Source organism: Ambystoma mexicanum, chromosome 3p (genome assembly GCF_040938575.1).
Source record: "Ambystoma mexicanum isolate Mex_15411 chromosome 3p, UKY_AmexF1_1, whole genome shotgun sequence".
NCBI classification, from domain to species: Eukaryota; Metazoa; Chordata; class Amphibia; order Caudata; family Ambystomatidae; genus Ambystoma; species Ambystoma mexicanum.
The window spans coordinates 1,083,953,495-1,083,970,791 of record NC_090925.1 but is presented as its reverse complement, the minus strand read 5'-3'; the positions used below and the strand labels follow the sequence as shown (position 1 = coordinate 1,083,970,791).

Below are 17,297 nucleotides of genomic sequence, written 5' to 3'. Positions count from 1 at the left end.
ACAAGCAAATAATCATCCTGTTTGATGTTGGTGCAGCAGTTACTGTTTTGAATGGCTTTATTTTTAATACCAATTGTTCTATACTGCTGTGGAAAGTCTTATGCATGTTGTATTGTTTTGTTCAGCTTATAAGTCCATTAGAACTGCAACTATTCTGCCTGTGCTTAGGCATTTTAATTTAAGCCAATATTGCCCGCCTTATTTTTTCTTCTCTTAGCCGATTCTCCTTATGTGGCTTGGGCTTTGCTGACTTTTCAACCAAAAAAAAAAATCAATGTACTTAAGGCAGCTATACTGTTCTTTGATGTTATATGTTTGGTTTTAGTACTTTTATTCACTTTTATTTTTGTATTGGAACTGAATTATAAGCAAGAGTGTGTTTTAATTTCTGTTTCTAGTTATGTGATGTTTTTTGTGTCTATAATGTGTTAATTTTAAGGATTTTTTTTTTTTTTATACGAATAAACGCAGTGACTGATATATAATTGTATGCTTTTTCTGGATGTTTTTTTAAAACAATTTTGAAGGGTACCTTTATTATAGATCAGTACAGATAGAACTAGTTCACCTAACAATTTTTCACTTCGTTGGGACGAGGTTTGGGTTGAACAAGTATTTTAATAGATTTGCCTAATTGCACAATTTAGCTGCGGTATTTGAAAGAACCACATGCATGGTTTGTTTACAAGGCCGTAGTTGACTATTTAAATTCTTGTTGTCGACAAACTGCTTCATTAAGCCATTCTGTAGCATAGTGTAGTCAAGGGACTGGCGCCAGAGAAACCACGTTTATTCCCAAGTGGTGGTGCAGTGTATACCCGTTACTTACTTAGCATACTCTGCAGCTACAGGAGTTGCAGTATGTTCAGCAGCGTTGCAATCCTTGCTCTATTTGATTTGAAATTTGGGTCTATAATTTTGGATGATCTAGTATTCAGCTTTTCATTTTTTGGTGGAACATATTTAGTGTGTGATAGAGCACCTTTTTATTCCCTTTTCTTTTAACCTTGAATTATATAGTAAGTGTAAAGTTTAAGACCGACAAAGTGCCATGATGTGATTTTTCCTGTGAACGGGCAGTTTCAAAAGAGTCACTTGTTATGTTACGTGCTTGCATTAAATATATACATGTTTCTTTCCTTTCCATTCTAGGAGAGCACAGGGAGAGAATGAAGTTTGATTCAGAAAGAAATGAATTGGAAAGTCCTTACAATCCTGCGTCCATACCATCTAGCAAGCCACCCGAGCAGTATTCCTCTAGTGGGCAAACAATCCCAAGCACTGTCACTGTTCTTGCACCTGTTCACCATTCTGAGAACACAAAGGAGTGCTGGTCAAATTACTACAATAACCATGGTGCTGGAAATGCATTCAGCAGAAATCAACATTTGCCGAAGAGAAGATGCAGAGATTATGATGGTGAGTTTAAAACACTTAATTTGTCGTTTCCATCTGATTGGGTGTACAAGTTTCTGTAGACCATGCTGGGAAATCATTCCAAATGATTCAGCACTTCAAAAGAAAATGTCATTTGCGATTTAAATATGCATGCACCCCTTCTGCTCTGTGCAACTTGACGCTTGTGTGTTTCACTGGTCCCATATTCTAGTCTTTTCTGCCTATGGGCAGGTTCTTAAATTGCTTACTGTCATGCACCTCCCCTTTTTGTATGGGCTTTTTTTACCAAGTTAAATTTATAGTTTGAGCTATTGGATGTTGCTTGTGATACCTATAAGCCGAAACTATCGCAGATTGGGAGGAATGGCATTTGAGGGACAGGCACACAGCCTGTAGGTATTGTTTGGTTATTTGCCCACCCATTGACTGCCCATGGCCATAAAAATCCCTATGGTATTTCACCTCCCCGCCCAAAACGCATCGTCCTGGGATCTCTTTAAGCTAGGGTAATCAAGCATTACCATCAAGTGTTTTTTTTTCAAAGCAGTCTACTGAGAGTAAATGACTTAATTGAAGTTGTAAACCTGCTACTGGTGTAATAAATGGGTCTTAACCAGGTATGCCTTCAGCCACTCGATTTATAAGTACTCTGCATGCCCTTCACTGAAGCCCTGTTAAACAAGCCTTGGCAAAGCCAACAGTTTTGGCTTGTGCATTATTTATCGTAATTTATATAGTATAGCACCTATACACTTATCGAGCATTTCAAAGCACTCCAACGCAGGGAGGGTGAATAGTTTGGCAACTATTAACATTCTTAATAGGCATTGGGATATTTAATGGGCAAGTGCTATGCGTGTAGTGGTACAACATAGAACGGGAGGAATACAAACTGTTACAACATATGACAAAAAATACTGCACGTGCCTAACACTCTTTACAATAATTCAAGCGTTATACATGAAGAAGGGGGTGAGAGGGGTGTGTGTAGTGAACGACGAACAGAGAAAATAAGTGCAAGAGACAGATAGGAGAGGAAGGGCATGAAAAAGGGGGAAGGAAAAGGGGGAGGAACACTATGTACATTCTGATGAAAAAGTGGCTGCAGATGTAAAAACACCCAAATTCTAATTTTTAGCAAGGCACACAGCACACAGGAGTCAAAAGTGGCTGCAGATGTAAAGTCACGGAGAGACAACATTAGGTGACATGCCTACTCGCAAGTAAGACTGCATGTGTCCTCGAGTTCTGATAGGCCAAGGCACGAGGGCTCATATAAACAGCCCCAAAGTCTAGGGGTCATCAACAGGATGTACTGAGGTTAAGAATGAAGGGGTGGCGGGGGGCAACCAGTCCAGCCAGGCCCGGACAGGGCCATGCAGGTGTCTTTGTGAGGGCCTTTGGTGGGGGCTGCCGTTCGCCTACCAGCTCCCGTTGGTTGGGCCTTGATGAGGGACGACTGGCCAATCCCTGGGACGGGAGGAGGGTAGGCCTGGCACTCCGATGCAGGTCGTAGGAGAGGCGGCCATAATGAAAAAGAAAAGGAAAAGGCCATGAGATCTGGGCAGCCGACTGGGTTTTGCAGCGGAGATGTGGCACACCTGTCCGAAATGCGGCGAAGTGGTTTTACCATGATGTTTTAGGGCTAATCCGCTTATGTGGAGCATGAAGAGCGCTCGCCGCTCTGATTCATGCAAAAGACAAAAGCACTGCACACAAAGCCCAACGGGGAATAGACTGCTGCTCCTGCAGCTTCGTGGAGGGTGGAATAGGGCCTCAGATGGTTCTGTCGTGCTTGCAAGCCAAAGCAAGGAGGGTCCTGGCCAGACAGGGCCCTTTGTGTGGGCCTTTGGTGGAATAGGTATTCAGCATTTGCCAGGTGCTGCTATTAGATGCCCAGTTACTCTCACCATTTTGCACCTGCTACCTTCAATGGCCAGTTACGTTGTACCTGGCAAGCGCCTTTCCCTTGCCTACACAAACGCCCAAACCAGTGCTTGTTACATGAGGGTTCTCTTCTGTTAAATGACCTTTTGATTTCAGATTAGGTATCTAAACTGTTGCATGATTATGCTTTGCACCACCTTTTGTAAGCAGTCTGTTGTGTGAAACAATACTCTGCATGCTGCGTAATAAGCTAGCATCTTCCACCCAAGAATCATTCATTCATTTTGTTCCTGACCATTTTCTGCTCAAATTCTACTGGAGTTACTTACTCACCACTTCTTGGGTCGTCTTTGCCTGTTAGCACCAATTATGGTTAACTTTGTATCTCTCAAATTTCGACATGCCTCTTTCACATCTTTCTTAAGCAGAGATAATTTACATGGGGCTTGTTGTTCCTCCTATTCCATCTCCCTTTGCATGACCTGCCACTATTGGTATCTCCACCACCCTTGTCCAGTCTGCTAAAAATCTTGTTGCCTTTGATGGACCCTTCACACTATCATCCCACATGTTTATTTACTTGGATTTATAAAGTGCTTTCTCCCAAGCACTATATAATTCAGTTAAATATATGGTAACAAACTATAAAGGAATAGTTTAGGTGAGCGAGCTAGTGAGAGTAGAAGTTTAGTTTCTGAAAGGGGTTGCATTTTGCAGATATTATAACTTAGATAAGTTATGGTCAAGAGGGGGCATTTGATCAAAAAAGTTATGATGCATCATTTATTGATGAAGGAGTCGTCGGGAGGAAAGCAGATAGCTGAGGGACAACTGTCATAACGAGGTACAGTGTAGAAGACTTTTGTAGTGGGGTTGAGATGGATGTAATGAGAGAGAGCATCTATCAGTTCACAGCCCAAATATTATATTAGCAAGAGGCTAAGGTAGTGAAAAATGTGTGCGAATCCTCAGCTTAGAAGTGTCAACCAGTAGCATGTTTAAATTGAGAAGGAAGAGTTTAAAAGAGAAGTTGGATCTGAAAGAAAAAGGCTATAGCTGTGGGGTGAAAGTCAAAGGGATTGGGTCCGGCAAGGAGCAACATACTGAAACTGCCAAATGATGGGTAAAACTAGAAAAAGTTGAGCATAGCAGGAGAAGGCAAAGGACGATAAACGGGCAAGAATGAAGAGCAACTTTCGTTAATCTTGAAGGTAAAGTGAAACGCAGTCGAGCAGAAAGTGAAGAGTTCAAAGTAGGTTCAGCAGGATGGGTAGCGAAGATGTTGAGAAGTGAAAATAGTCAACAAGGATGAGGTTAAAGACAAGTAATGAGAGACTGATTTTAAAGTTGCTTAGCATGAATCCAATCATGCTAATATGAAGTGTGGTGAGAAGAGTACAAAAAGATCAGGAGGAGGAGATTTCTCACATCGCCATTCCAGTTTCTACAAAGTTAATAGAGAACAGTTTAATGTTTTCGAGAAGGAACAAAAGAAAAATCTGTAGATGCGGTCAAGATGTTTACAAAGCAGAGGAAAACAGAATAGGGTGGAAATCTGTGTAGGAAAGAAGAGGACAGGAAGGGATGAAAAAACAGAATTCAAAGCGGCTTAGGTCTTGATGTAAAAAGGTAGCAGTAGGAAAGGGAGTAGGAGAGTAAGAATGAGAAATGGCTAGCAACAGATCACCTGAAAGAACGGCGAAAGCAGAAATAGACAAATCGGGTGGACGCGTGGCCCAAATATGATGAGAAGGGATGTGAATTTGAGGCAAGAGAAAGGAATCAAAAAGAAGGAATAAGCATGAATGTAGTGGTGATGAAGTTTAAAGCTGCCTAATAGAAAAAAAATGGAGTGTCTGAAGGAAGGAGTCAAGCCTGTCCATATCCTCAAAGAATGCCAGGAGTTGAACGTGAGGGTGATTCAGATGGAAGAGTAAGTCAATGTTTGAAAAAAGAAAAGGAAGTATTTGAAGGGGTAATCCAAGTCTCAGTAAGGCAGATTTTGTGTTTCCAATATCCATTATCCACCCCAATTATGATCTTCACAATTAGCTAAATCTAGATTACATTACCAAAGATTTACAAATTGTTCGATTCTGATTGGTGGTCGATATTTTGGCAGTATTTGGCTGCTTGATACTTCATGGGCTTTTACCTCTGGTTTGTGCAAAGAAAATTCCTTGGCTCCATCAAAATGAATTCCGTTTTATTTTGGAAAAAAAAGAGTAGATCATCTAAGTAATACAGAAATATGCTTTAAGTATAAGCAATAAATATATTAATTAAAAAATAAATGTGATATTCCTGCAAATCCTCCATTTAAATATTTTTCAATAAAGTAGCAGTCAACTGGTTTGTTCACCTTTTGTTAAATATGAGAGCATGTTGACATTGGGTGAAATGATACTTAACACAGGTACTGAAAAAGTTAGATGTGTTGACATATGATTATTACGGAAGAACATAGTGTGCAAAGTCTTCTCTCATGTTGGGATTGCAAACTCCGATGTTTTCCTTTATTGGGCTGTCTTTGCAGCTCAACATAACTGTTCAAGGGTAGCATATATATATATTTTTTTTTTAAAACTCCTTTTATTCATTTTCGACAACAAAAGCAAAACAGGTAAACCCCAACTCCCCCTTCCCCCCACAAGCAGCATTAACCAGTCCTCGAGCCGTAACACCCTAAGTCAGTCAAATGGGCTCGTAATTTAAAAACATTCCCAAGCTTGACCCCCCACTTCCCCCCCCCCCTCATTTACCCCTAACCCATCCCCTCCTCAAAATGTACACAGGGAATCTACTGCAAATCCAAGAGCCGCAAACGCTAAGGGCGCCACCCAATTCGGAAATCGTCCTTAAACACCATAATTTCCTCCCAATCCGTTGCAAAAGAGGGAAGTTTATCGTCCATAGCGTACGTTGCCCATTCAAGAGCCATAATTTCCCAGACCTTCCGCAGAAAATCCCTCATAAGTGGTACCTCAGCGCTCCTCCATCTTTGCGCTATTACTGTCATAGCCGCGAGCACAAGGATCACCCTTGCCCTCTCCCTAGATCTAGACTCCCCCGGGGTAGTGCCCCCCTCCCATCCCCAAGAGGGATAGCGGTGGTGGTCTGCTACCCCCCACCCCAAATGCCTGCTCCTGGGCCTCCTCATCTTCCTGCCAAAAAGGGCCTGATTGCGGGACAATCCCACCAAATGTGTTGTGCCGTACCCTCCAGACCACAGCCCCTCCAGCACCCCCCAGAGGTGTCAGGGAAAAGGTCCCGAAGACGCGCAGTGGTTTAATGCCACCCAAACAAAATCTTATACCACATTTCCTGGATTTGGGACGCCCTCGCCAGCTTGGGGATTTTCTGCCATAGCCTCTCCCAATCCCTGCGTTCAATACCCCTACCTATGATTTGCTCCCACCTGCCCATGTAACGCCATTGGCTTCTGATGGTGGCATCATCCAGGATTTTGTATAAGTTACATATTAGTCCCTTGGACCCATCATTGGATAGAAGAAACTTCTCAAAGCTAGTCTTTCCTCTTGTCGCCGCCTGCTTATTCACTGGGTGCAATGCCCAATGCTGCAGCTTCGCGTATCTGAGCCTGTCCCCTTCAGTTACCCCATATTCCCTCCCTCTTGCACTCCTCAAATGAGAGTATTCTTTCCCCACAGAATAACCTGCCCAGTCGTGAACATCCCCCCTTTCTGCCACCGCGTAAACGCACCGACCTCCAGCCCCGAGGTAAAGTCCCCATTACCAAACGGAGGCGTGAAATGGGATGGGAAGGTCGTGATCCCCTTTGTTCTTACTAGCTTGTCCCAATTCTCAGCCATCGTATCGTTACAGAGCTTTCATAAAGATGCCGCAGCCTTAGCTGCCTAGGGAGCCACAGTACCTCCGCGAGAGTGTGGTGCGCCATCGCTCTATCCATTTTCACCCACTGTTTGTCCCATGTGGCCTCCCCTTCCCGAAGCCACTCTCTAATTAGTCACAGCTGTGCAGCTTCATAATATTGCTGGAAATTTGGTAGCACCAGGCCCCTCTCCTGTCTGGGTGCCATCATCAGCTGCCTACTGACTCGTGCTTTCCTCCCTACCCATATAAATTCACTGGTCAGGGATCCCAACTCCTTAAAGAAGCCTGCGGGTACTGCCTCCGGTATTGCCTGAAAAAGGTACAGGAGGCGCGGCAAGGTCACCATTTTAACTGCAGCTACCCTACCCAGCCACGACACTCGGAGAGCCCTCCACCTACGATAATCCCCCTTGATCTCTCTCAACAATGGTGGATAGTTGGCTTGATACCAGCCAGCTAACGTTGGTGTGATCTTCACTCCCAAATATTTAATGCCTCCCGGACTCCACAAGAAGGGGGTACCCGCTCTGAGTGCCTCCCAATCCCCCGAGTTTAGAGTCCAGTTCAAGAGCTCTGATTTGCCAAGATTAATCTTCAAGCCGGAGGCTTCCCCAAATTCCTCCAGCAACTCCCTACTTGCCTGGATCGACTCCCGGGGGGCAGTCAGTGTCAGGAGCATGTCGTCAGCAAATGCTGCAACCTTCTGTTCCCTCCCTCCAAATGGGATACCCCTTATTGCCCAGCTCTCCCTAATTGCCTGTAATAGGGGCTCAAGATAAATTGCGTAGAGCATTGGGGTCAAGGGGCAGCCCTGCTTAGTACCCCTGCTCTGTGTAAAAGGCTGCGACATGACCCCATTCACCGCTATTCTCATGGTGGGTACCTGGTAGTTAGCCCGGGCCACGCGCACGAACTCTCCATCGATGCCCATTTTTTGCATTGTCCTGAACAGAAAGGTCCACTCCACGCGGTCAAATGCTTTTTCTGCGTCTAATGAAAAGAGTACCGCGGGAGTTCCTGTCCTGTCCGCCTTTTCAACTAAATGGGCCACCCTCCTGATGTCCGCGGTTTGCCGACCCTTGATAAACCCCGCCTGATCCGGATGAATCGGCTCCGGGAGAAGGCCCTCCAACCTATTAGCCAGGATCTTCGTGAATATTTTAGCATCGATGTTAATTAGCGCTATTGGCCTATAGGATGCTCTCTCTTCAGGGTCCTTGCGCCGTTTCAAAGTAAGGGTCAGTCTCGCCTCCTCCATGGACGGGGATATCCTCCCCGTTAATCTAAACGTATTGAAAAGGCTGGTCAAATGAGGGACTAGAACGGGTGCGAAGGTTTTGTAGAAGGCCGCAGTGTATCCATCTGGGCCCGGAGCCTTGTTCGGCGGAAGGGCACAGATGACTTTCCTCACTTCTCCCTCTGAGAGTTACCTGTTAAGCAGGTCAAGCTCCTCCTTACGATCTTTCCCAATTCCATTCTATCCAAGAATTCCCTCTGTACACTGACCGGGGGCCCCTGCGACGAATTGAGGTACTCGTAGAATTGCACCAAAACCTCCTGCATCTCCCCCAACCGCGTCACCCGGTTCCCCCGCACCCGTCTTCAGGGCTGTGATTGCATTTCTAGACTGGGCGCCTCTCAGCAATCGCGCGAGGAGTGCGTCCGCCTTATTCGCTTTTGCATAAAATTTCTGGTGGACGCGAAGTAGCGCTCCTTCAGCCTTTTTAGTGCGGAGAAGTTCCAGCTGCCCTAAAGCTCTCCGATACTCCCTCATTGCCCCCCTGGATGGGGTAGCTCCTGCCTGTTGCCTAGCCTTCTCGACTTCCCCCTGTAGCTGCGCTTCGAGCACAGCAAGTTGTCTCTTCCTCTGCACCGCAGCTGCTATAAGCTCCCCCCTCAATGTGGCCTTAAAAGCATTCCATAGGTGATCTGCTGCCCTGTTGTCGTTGCCGCCTGTGCCTGGGCGCCTGTTCCACCTCCTGCCGCCTCCTCCTTAGGGATCCCCTAGCCTCTCTGGCTGCCCCACTAGGAGTCGGCACCTTCTCCGAGGACCGGCTCCTCTCAGATGCAAGCACCCCCCGTCGCAGCATCCAAGCCCGGATCAGAGTTCCCAATTATTTCCTCCACCAGGATGAGTGGGGCCCCCGCATGGCGCACGTCGGGACGGGCCATACTTCTTTCAAGCCCTGCCGCTGTCCATGAGATGCACCTCCGGCGAAGCGCCGACTCCAGCCGCCAGCTGCGGGCCCCAGGAGACCAACCCCCAGCTCTCACAAGGGCGATCCCTCCCCCCCCCAGTCCTCCTCCCCCGGCCCTTCCGAGACGCTCTCCTAGTCCTATAGCCAGTCGTGCTACTCCCAGAGGGAAGCGGTTTCCAACTGGGCGCAGGCCCTCCACCGCAGCCCTCGTCTGCAGCAATCTGGGCATCCAAGCGAGCTCTGCTCCCCCCAGGCGTGGGTGCTCTCAAAGCGGACTCCCCGCTCTTCGGTCGGTGACTCACTGTGTCCTGCCGGGCATCCGCTACGCCTGGCGCCACCGCTCCTCCTTCGCGGGCGGGTGCTGGCCGGGAGTCCACCTGCTCACGCTGCTGCTATGCTGCGCCGGCACGGATCACAAAGTTCGAGGTAGCCAGCACTGAACCGCCCAGCCGCAGCAGTTCCCAGGCAGCCCAGGGGCGCACTCCCTCCGGCGCCACTCGGACTTCGCAGTCCCTCTGCAGCTAACGTTGCACCGCCTCCCGCCGCAGGCGCTCCTCCTCAGCCGCGGATGCTCCCGCCACGCCTGACAGGTCGCGGGCGCTCCTCTCGACCTGAGATCGTTTAAGGCCAACACGGCGGCCCCCGCTAACGACCGTGCACGGGCAATTACTCTGCGTCGTTCTGTATGCCAATGCACCATGGCTCCTCCGCTTCACTTGGCCACATAAAATTCAGCTCACAGACTGGGTGGTGGGCTCAATCCCAAGTCTGGGGCACAGGAGCTCCGCCAGCACGACTGCTCCCTACAGGCGGCCATCTTGAATCAAGGGTAGCATATTTAACCTGAACTTAGAAATATACACTCCTCAAGTTTCTTTTTTCCCCAAAGATCAGGCTCAGTGCCAGGACTAGTATTTAGAAAGTAATATCCCTTCCCACCTTCTCTCCTCTGCTAGTCCCCCAGTTGCTGAATCGGTGTCCTTGACCCTTCTGCATCTTCGGGGCCTTGACTTCCCTCACCGATTACTCCCAGCTCCTGTCTATCCACAGCACTTTGCATCTGCACACCCTCCGCTCTGGAGACTCACACTTGCCCCTCTCACAGCTCTGGCTCAACATTCCTAGCACTTCCTCCATGGCTCTCCCACGAGCTTTGAGTCACCAGCACTTACCCCCCTTCCATCCCCTTTTCTGCACTTGCATGTTCTGAATACTCACAAGGCATAGTAGTTACGTCCCTCTTCCCCTTAGCTCTTAATATTGTGTTGTATTGTACCCTACCCCCCCTGTCGGCGCTTTGAAACAGTATATTATTATTGTATAAGCGCCTAACAAGCAAACTATAAATTTGTTCTGCAGTTTTCTCTGTCAGCATTTCGTTTGTCATAAAATCCTAATTGTAATTATGTTTATAATTTCTATCCCAATTTAGGGGAATGTAAACCAGGATCGCAGGCCTAATTTATTGAGCTCTTCTTGGACAGCTCTTAGACACCCAATGCTGCCAGTGAAATCTTTGATGTGTCCCTAGGCTATGTTTGAATATCTGCCTGTACAGCATACTACCTGTGTTTGCCTCAAAGCTGAGGTGACCTAATTGTTCTGCTTCATTTGTGTTGTAACCTTTACAATTTGCTTACACCCCTTCAACCTTTGGGAAAAAAAGATGTTTAGATGGTCATAAGTTTCCAACCAGGTTTGCTTGTTCACATTGCTTGTGACTTACCTTTAGGAACATTTCCTGAGATGATTTTCCATTACTTTAGATTTCAAACTGTTGACCGATAGACGGAGCGTATCCTTGAATTTGTAAAATATATCAACCCATGCTTGTAAAGCTATATTGTGCAAGCCAGCAATACGGTTTTGTCTGCATAATGTAGTATCGGAAATAGATGCCCTATGACAATAGAAATGTCTATGGTATTTGCCTGCTTATTCTTTTAATCATGAATCTAAAAATTAAGAATGGGGCGGGCAATACATCTTACTAACCGCCAATAGTGGCTTTCTTATTTTCACGTGATTGTGTACTTTAAGTACATCTAATAGTAGGTGAGGGCTTCTTTTAATTTGAAGCAACAATTAACTTCTCCAGCATGGGGTCTGGCATGGATTCACATGCTCATCAATATTCCCCGTCAGGCTGGGAATCCTCGGTAAAGAAAAAATCAGTATTGGTTTCGTTTCTGATCTGTCTTTCTTAGTAGTAACCAATCACTGATCTCTGGGTCATACTACCCACAACCAATGACTGTCCTCTCCCTAAGCTCCTCCCCTGGCAGCCATCCTCAGATTTTTACCGCACGTTCAAGTGTTGGGAGTCCTCGTGCTTTAGCTCTCGAGCTTTGCTGCGTTTTCGTGTTTTTTTCAAAGGGATTTTCTCATTTTTCGGTTAAACAGAGCCTCAAGTTCCACCGTTTCTCCATCCGATCAACGGGGACCAGTTTCGGATTTTCCTACGCCCCTCAAGGGTGAAGTTTTCGTCGAGTTACGCTTCTTGGAGGTGTTCAGAAGTTTCTGAGGCCTACCCGGACATGGCCCAGGAGAAAGGAAGCTCGACGCCCGGGAAGCTGTTTAGGGTTTGTCCTGGATGCCAGCTATAGAATGTGTTCAAGGAGGACGAGCATTCGAAATGCCTCTACTGCCTTCATGAGGACAAAACACACGTGGAGAAGGACTGTGCATTTTGCGGGAACATGTCGGAGCGGACCATGAAGGATCGACGTCTTGGTCTCTCCAACTGGCTGGAAGGAAAGAGTCTGTCAGGTGAGAAGAAGTAGTCTGAGCGGTCTTCTAAGTCCTGTGAGGGCGCCCCGGCGAAGGTGGCCCAACAGAAGGCAAAGCACTGCGAGTCCGCGGTCACCGGGAGCGCCGAACGGTCGGGGTCCTTGGCTGTCAGTCAGGGCGCATCCTCTCCAGCGCCATCAACCACAAGCCAGCGCTCTGGCTCGGGGAAGAGGAAAGCCGAGAACCCGGCGAAGCTTCTGTAGAGGCCCCGGTCAGGCTTGATGGATCCAGCCGAGGAGGAGGGAGGCGGTGACCCTCCCCCCAAGGTGAAGGCCACAGGCCCACAGAAGGTGGTGAAGGTCTTGATTCACCCAGCGAAGGCCTCTATCGAGGAAGTCGCAGCCACCCTGACGCAACCACCCTGATGCAGCCTGTGGAGGCTACATCAGTGGAGGCGACCTCGGGGCCCAGAGTTTCCTTACCACCGCGGAGGGAAGCCTCTTTCAGGCCCATCGAGAAGACCATGTAATAATGTTGCCTCAAAAAATCTCCCCATGCAAAAATATCGCCGAAAAATGGCTGTTTTTTGTGGCGACATTATTGCATGGAACATGCGGGGGATACCCCCGCAATCCCCAATTTTTATTTATTTTTGCCCCTGTCCCCATATATATGGTCACCCATATAATATCGTCACAACCTTTTCCCGGCGATATTATTTACGGCGACCATATATATGGGGATAATATTACCTGATACCGTGAAGACCCCAGCGGAAAAAGAAGGGGGGGGGGGGCGGGCGCCATCGTGGATACGGACACAGCCTCTGAGGAGGAGCTGGATGAAGTCTTGGAGGGCCTCGACGAGGCCGTTGAAGAGGTTCGGTCCCATGGGAAGGATCCTGACGAAGAGGACGATGAGAGCGACGGCGGCACTGGCGAGGTTCCAAGTAAACCGTCGCTTCCGGAGCCGCAGGACAACTCGGCGGCCATTTTGTTGGCAATACAATCCTCATGTATGGAGATGAGGACTAGATTGCCCCTACCACCAATGGAGGAGCCGGAGCCAGGCCCGATGGAGGAGCCGGAGCCAGGCCCGATGGAGGAGCCAGAGCCAGGCCCGACGGAGGAGCCAGAACCAGGCCCTCTCAGCCTGCTCAACCTTTGCCTCCGTCCCCCGTCCCTGGGGATGACATGGAAACGGACACGGCCACGACGGGCACGGATGGCGACGGCGGTGACGACGGGACAGATCTCCCATCGCCTCCGACTCGTGCCTCCCCGCCCGACAATATTGGGTCCTTCCACGCTATGATTGCCAGGGCATCCAAACTTTTCCAGCTCTGCCCCGAAGAGGAGAAGGAGGGGTTCCTTTGCCAACGGCGCGAGGCTAAGAGGAAGACGGTCCTCGCCGTGCCTCTGCTGGAGGACATGTGGGACGAGGGACTCGCCCTTCTCGAGAACCCGTCTATGACGCCTGCTAAGAGGGATCGGTACGAGAAGAAGTACCGGGTTCCCGACGCGGCCCCCATGTGCCTTAGGGCGCAACCGACCCCTGACTCGGTCGTCTCAGCGGCGGCCAAGAAGAAAACGGGGGGGGCGCATCGGCCTCAAGTTCCGGCGTCCTCCAAGCAAGACTGAACCGACCGTGGCGTCGGGCCCCCACTGAAGCACCCCGGTGGGAGGCCGGATGGCGAAGTTAGTCAGCGCGTGGGAGTCCATCTCCACCGACTGTTGGGTGCTGGACACCCTGGCCCAGGGGCACGCCCTCGAGTTTCTAAATAAGTGCCCCGGCATTCCTCCCATGGCCAGGAAGGAAATCCACGTCCCTCAACTACTACTGGAGGTAAGGGCGATGCTCAATAAAGGTGCCATCGAGCTCATCCCGGAGAGGCTCCGGGGCTCCAGAGTATACTCATGGTACTTCCTTGTGAAAAAAGACAGGAGGAGGGCGGCCCATCATGGACCTGCGACGACTGAACAAGTACATCAAGGCACAGAAGTTTCGGATGGTCACCCTCCAGCACGTGCTGGGTCAGCTGGAGGAGGGCGATTTCTTTTCGTCGGATTTGGAGGATGCATACTTCGTGGTCCAAAGACGGCACTACCAGTTCAAGGCACTCCCGTTCGGATTGAAGTCGGCACCCAGGGTTTTCACCAAGTGCCTCGCACCAGTGGCGGTGCGGCTGCGCCTGCAGGGGATCCATGTCTACCCCTACCTGGACGATTGGCTCATCCGTGCAGGAACAAGGGAGCTCGCCGTAGAACACACAGCGAAGACCGTCCAGCTGCTCACGGACCTGGGGTTCTCCATCAACTTCCCGAAATCCCACCTGGTCCCCTCGCAAGTCGCACTGTTTCTGGGAGCCAAGCTCAATACAGTGCTTCGTCTGGCCTCGCCGTCGGAGGAAAGGACAAAGGCCATCCTGGGCAAGGTGCAGCGTCTGCTGGCCACAGACGTGCCCAGGGTGAGGTCCATCAAGTCCCTCCTCGGGGATGATGTCCTCTTGCATATATCTCGTGCGCCTGTGCAGGCTTCGGATGCGCCCTATACAGGATTTCCTCGACGCCCGCTGGATCCAAGCGACGGGCGGCTTTGAGGACAGGATCCCTCAACGAGACCTTCCGACGAGCGATCCGGTGGTGGGGCACCCACGCTCATCTGGGGGCAGGGACAGACTTTCAGACCCCGGCCCACCAGGTAACGTTGATGACGGATGCCTCCCTGGAGGGTTGGGGAGCGCACACCGGAGATCTTCACGCCAGAGGCCTCTGGGTCCCGGAGGAGAAGCCGCTCCACATCAACATCCTGGAGCTCCGTGCAGTGTTCTGGGCCCTTGGGTCCTTTCTCCTGTCCCTCAAGGGCAAGGTGGTGAGGATCTTCACTGACAACACCACCAAGATGTTCTACATTTGGAAGCAGGGCAGAACCAGATCCCCTGCCCTATCCAAGGAAGCCCAGGATCTGTGGCATTGGGCTGTTGCCCAATGGATGTTTCTGGTGCCGTTTTATCTGGCAGGGATAAAAAACGCCATCGCTGACTCACTCAGCAGAGAGCTGCGCTCGTGCCACGAGTGGGAACTACGCCAGGATCAAGTGGATCGACTTTCAGCAATGGGGCAAACCCCAGATCGACCTGTTCGCGACGAACTCCAAATGCCAGAGGTTCGCCAGCAGGTTTCCCCAGCCGAGGAGCATGGACGATGCCTTCTCGGTCCCCTGGGACGGCCTATTCCTATATGTGTTCTCTCCGTTGCCGCTCCGACTCATCAACCAGCTCAAGAGGGCTCAAGAGGTCCCGGTGCAAGATGATCCTCGTCGCACTGGCGTGGCTGAGGCAGATCTGGTTCCCGGACCTCCTGGACTTGTCAGCGTCCCCACCGGTCAAGCTGCCGTCAGACGCAGATCTTCTCTCCAGAGAAGGAGGCGCCATCCTTCATCACGACCCGGAGTCGCTGAACTTGCAGGCCTGGCTTCTGCAGCACTAGAGTTTGGAGGGTACGATATCCCGGTGGACTGCAGAGAGGTTCTTGCAAAGGCCAGGGCGTCCTCAACTCTTAAGTGCTACGGACATAAGTGGAAGAGGTTCTCTGTCTGGTGCCGTGCACAGAAGATCAACCCTCTATGGATTACGGCACCTCAAGTGCTACCATGCCTACTGTCGCTGGCCAAGGCTGGACTAGCTCACGCTTCCATCAAGATGCATCTGGCAGCGATCTCCCGATACACTAGAACTACAGGACGGCCGTCCTTGTGGTCTCATCGACTGGTGAAGGAATTTATGAAAGGACTGTTCCGATCGTTCCCGCAGGTGAAGGCTCCAGCCTCAGCGTGGGAGCTCAACGTGGTGCTGACAAGGCTCATGGGGCCGCCATTCGAGCCGTTGCATTCGGCTCCTTTGAAGTTCCTGTCGTGGAAGACTCTGTTCCTGGTGGCCATCACCTCCGCACGACGCGTGCGAGAGGTTCAGGCCCTATCCTGCAAGCCCCCATACTTGACTTTTCACGATACGAGGGTGGTGCTGAGGACGCACCCCTCCTTCATGCCCAAGGTGCCGTCGGACTTCCATCTTAACGAGCCCTTGGTGTTACCAGTTTTCTTCCCGTCGCCGGCCGAGAGGAATTTGCACTCGCTGGATGTAGCTAGAGCGCTTAAATTCTACGTGAACCGAAAAAAGAGTTTTCGGAAGACATCACAGCTGTTTGTGAACTTTGGACCTGTGAACCATGGGAAGGCTCTCTCGAAGGCTTCCATTTCCAGATGGCTCTCCGGCTGCATCATGCACTGTCACCGGTTGGCAAACCGGGGTTCCATGTAATAATGTCTCCACAAAAATATCGCCATGCAAAAATATTGCTGAAAAATGGCAGTTTTTTTGTGGGGACATTATTGCATGGAACGATGCGGGGGACACCCCCGCAACCCCCAAACCCTTTTTTTGGCTGCCCCTATCCCCATATAATATCGCCACAACCTTTTCCCAGTGATATTATGTACGGCGACCATATATATATATAGATATATAGATAAATAGATATATAGATATATAGATATATATATATATATTACCTGATACCCAAACCGGCCGTAGCCTGGCCGTCCGAGAGCCCATTCGACCAGAGCGATCACTGCTACTAAGGCGTTCTTGTCTGGTGTGCCCCTGCTGGACATCTGCAGGGCTGCTACGTGGAGGTCGACGCACACCTTCACGAGATTCTACTGCGTCGACCGGGATTCCAGGGAGGAGACCAGAGTCGGCCAAGCAATGCTGCGCAACCTGTTCGCCTGAAGGCGAGGTAAGAGTTGCTTATTGTTGAGTTTATGTAATGCTTAATGTTGAGCCTTTTGCCACCTCCCGTGGTTGTGCATGTGTGTACTTCTATGTATTCTTGTATTCATGAGCATGTGAATCCATGCCAGACCGCATGCTGGAGAAGGAACAAGTTACTTACCTGTAACTGTTCACCAGCATGGGTCTGGCATGGATTCACATGCGAACCCTCCCTCCTTCCCCGCTGCGGCTCTTCACTTGGTAATATTGCCACTTTACGTGCTACCAAATCTGAAGATGGCTGCCAGGGGAGGGGCTTAGGGACAGGACAGTCATTGGCTGTGGGCAGTATGACCCAGAGATCGGTGATGGTTACTACTAAGAAAGACAGATCAGAAACAAAACTGATACTGATTTTTTTCTTTACCGAGGATTCCCAGCCTGACGACGGGGAATAT

The 17,297-nt window shown here is 49.7% G+C and overlaps 1 protein-coding gene across 4 annotated transcripts in view; it reads left to right on the top strand.

The window, feature by feature from the left end:
* The window catches only part of RBM27 (RNA binding motif protein 27), a 1,859,884-nt gene that overhangs the window by 611,659 nt on the left and 1,230,928 nt on the right, over positions 1-17,297 (top strand). For all 4 annotated transcript variants that reach the window (XM_069652445.1, XM_069652444.1, XM_069652443.1 and 1 more), the window contains one exon: positions 1,153-1,419. In XM_069652445.1, the coding sequence (XP_069508546.1) occupies positions 1,153-1,419 (267 nt within the window). The remainder of the gene's footprint in view (positions 1-1,152; positions 1,420-17,297) is intronic.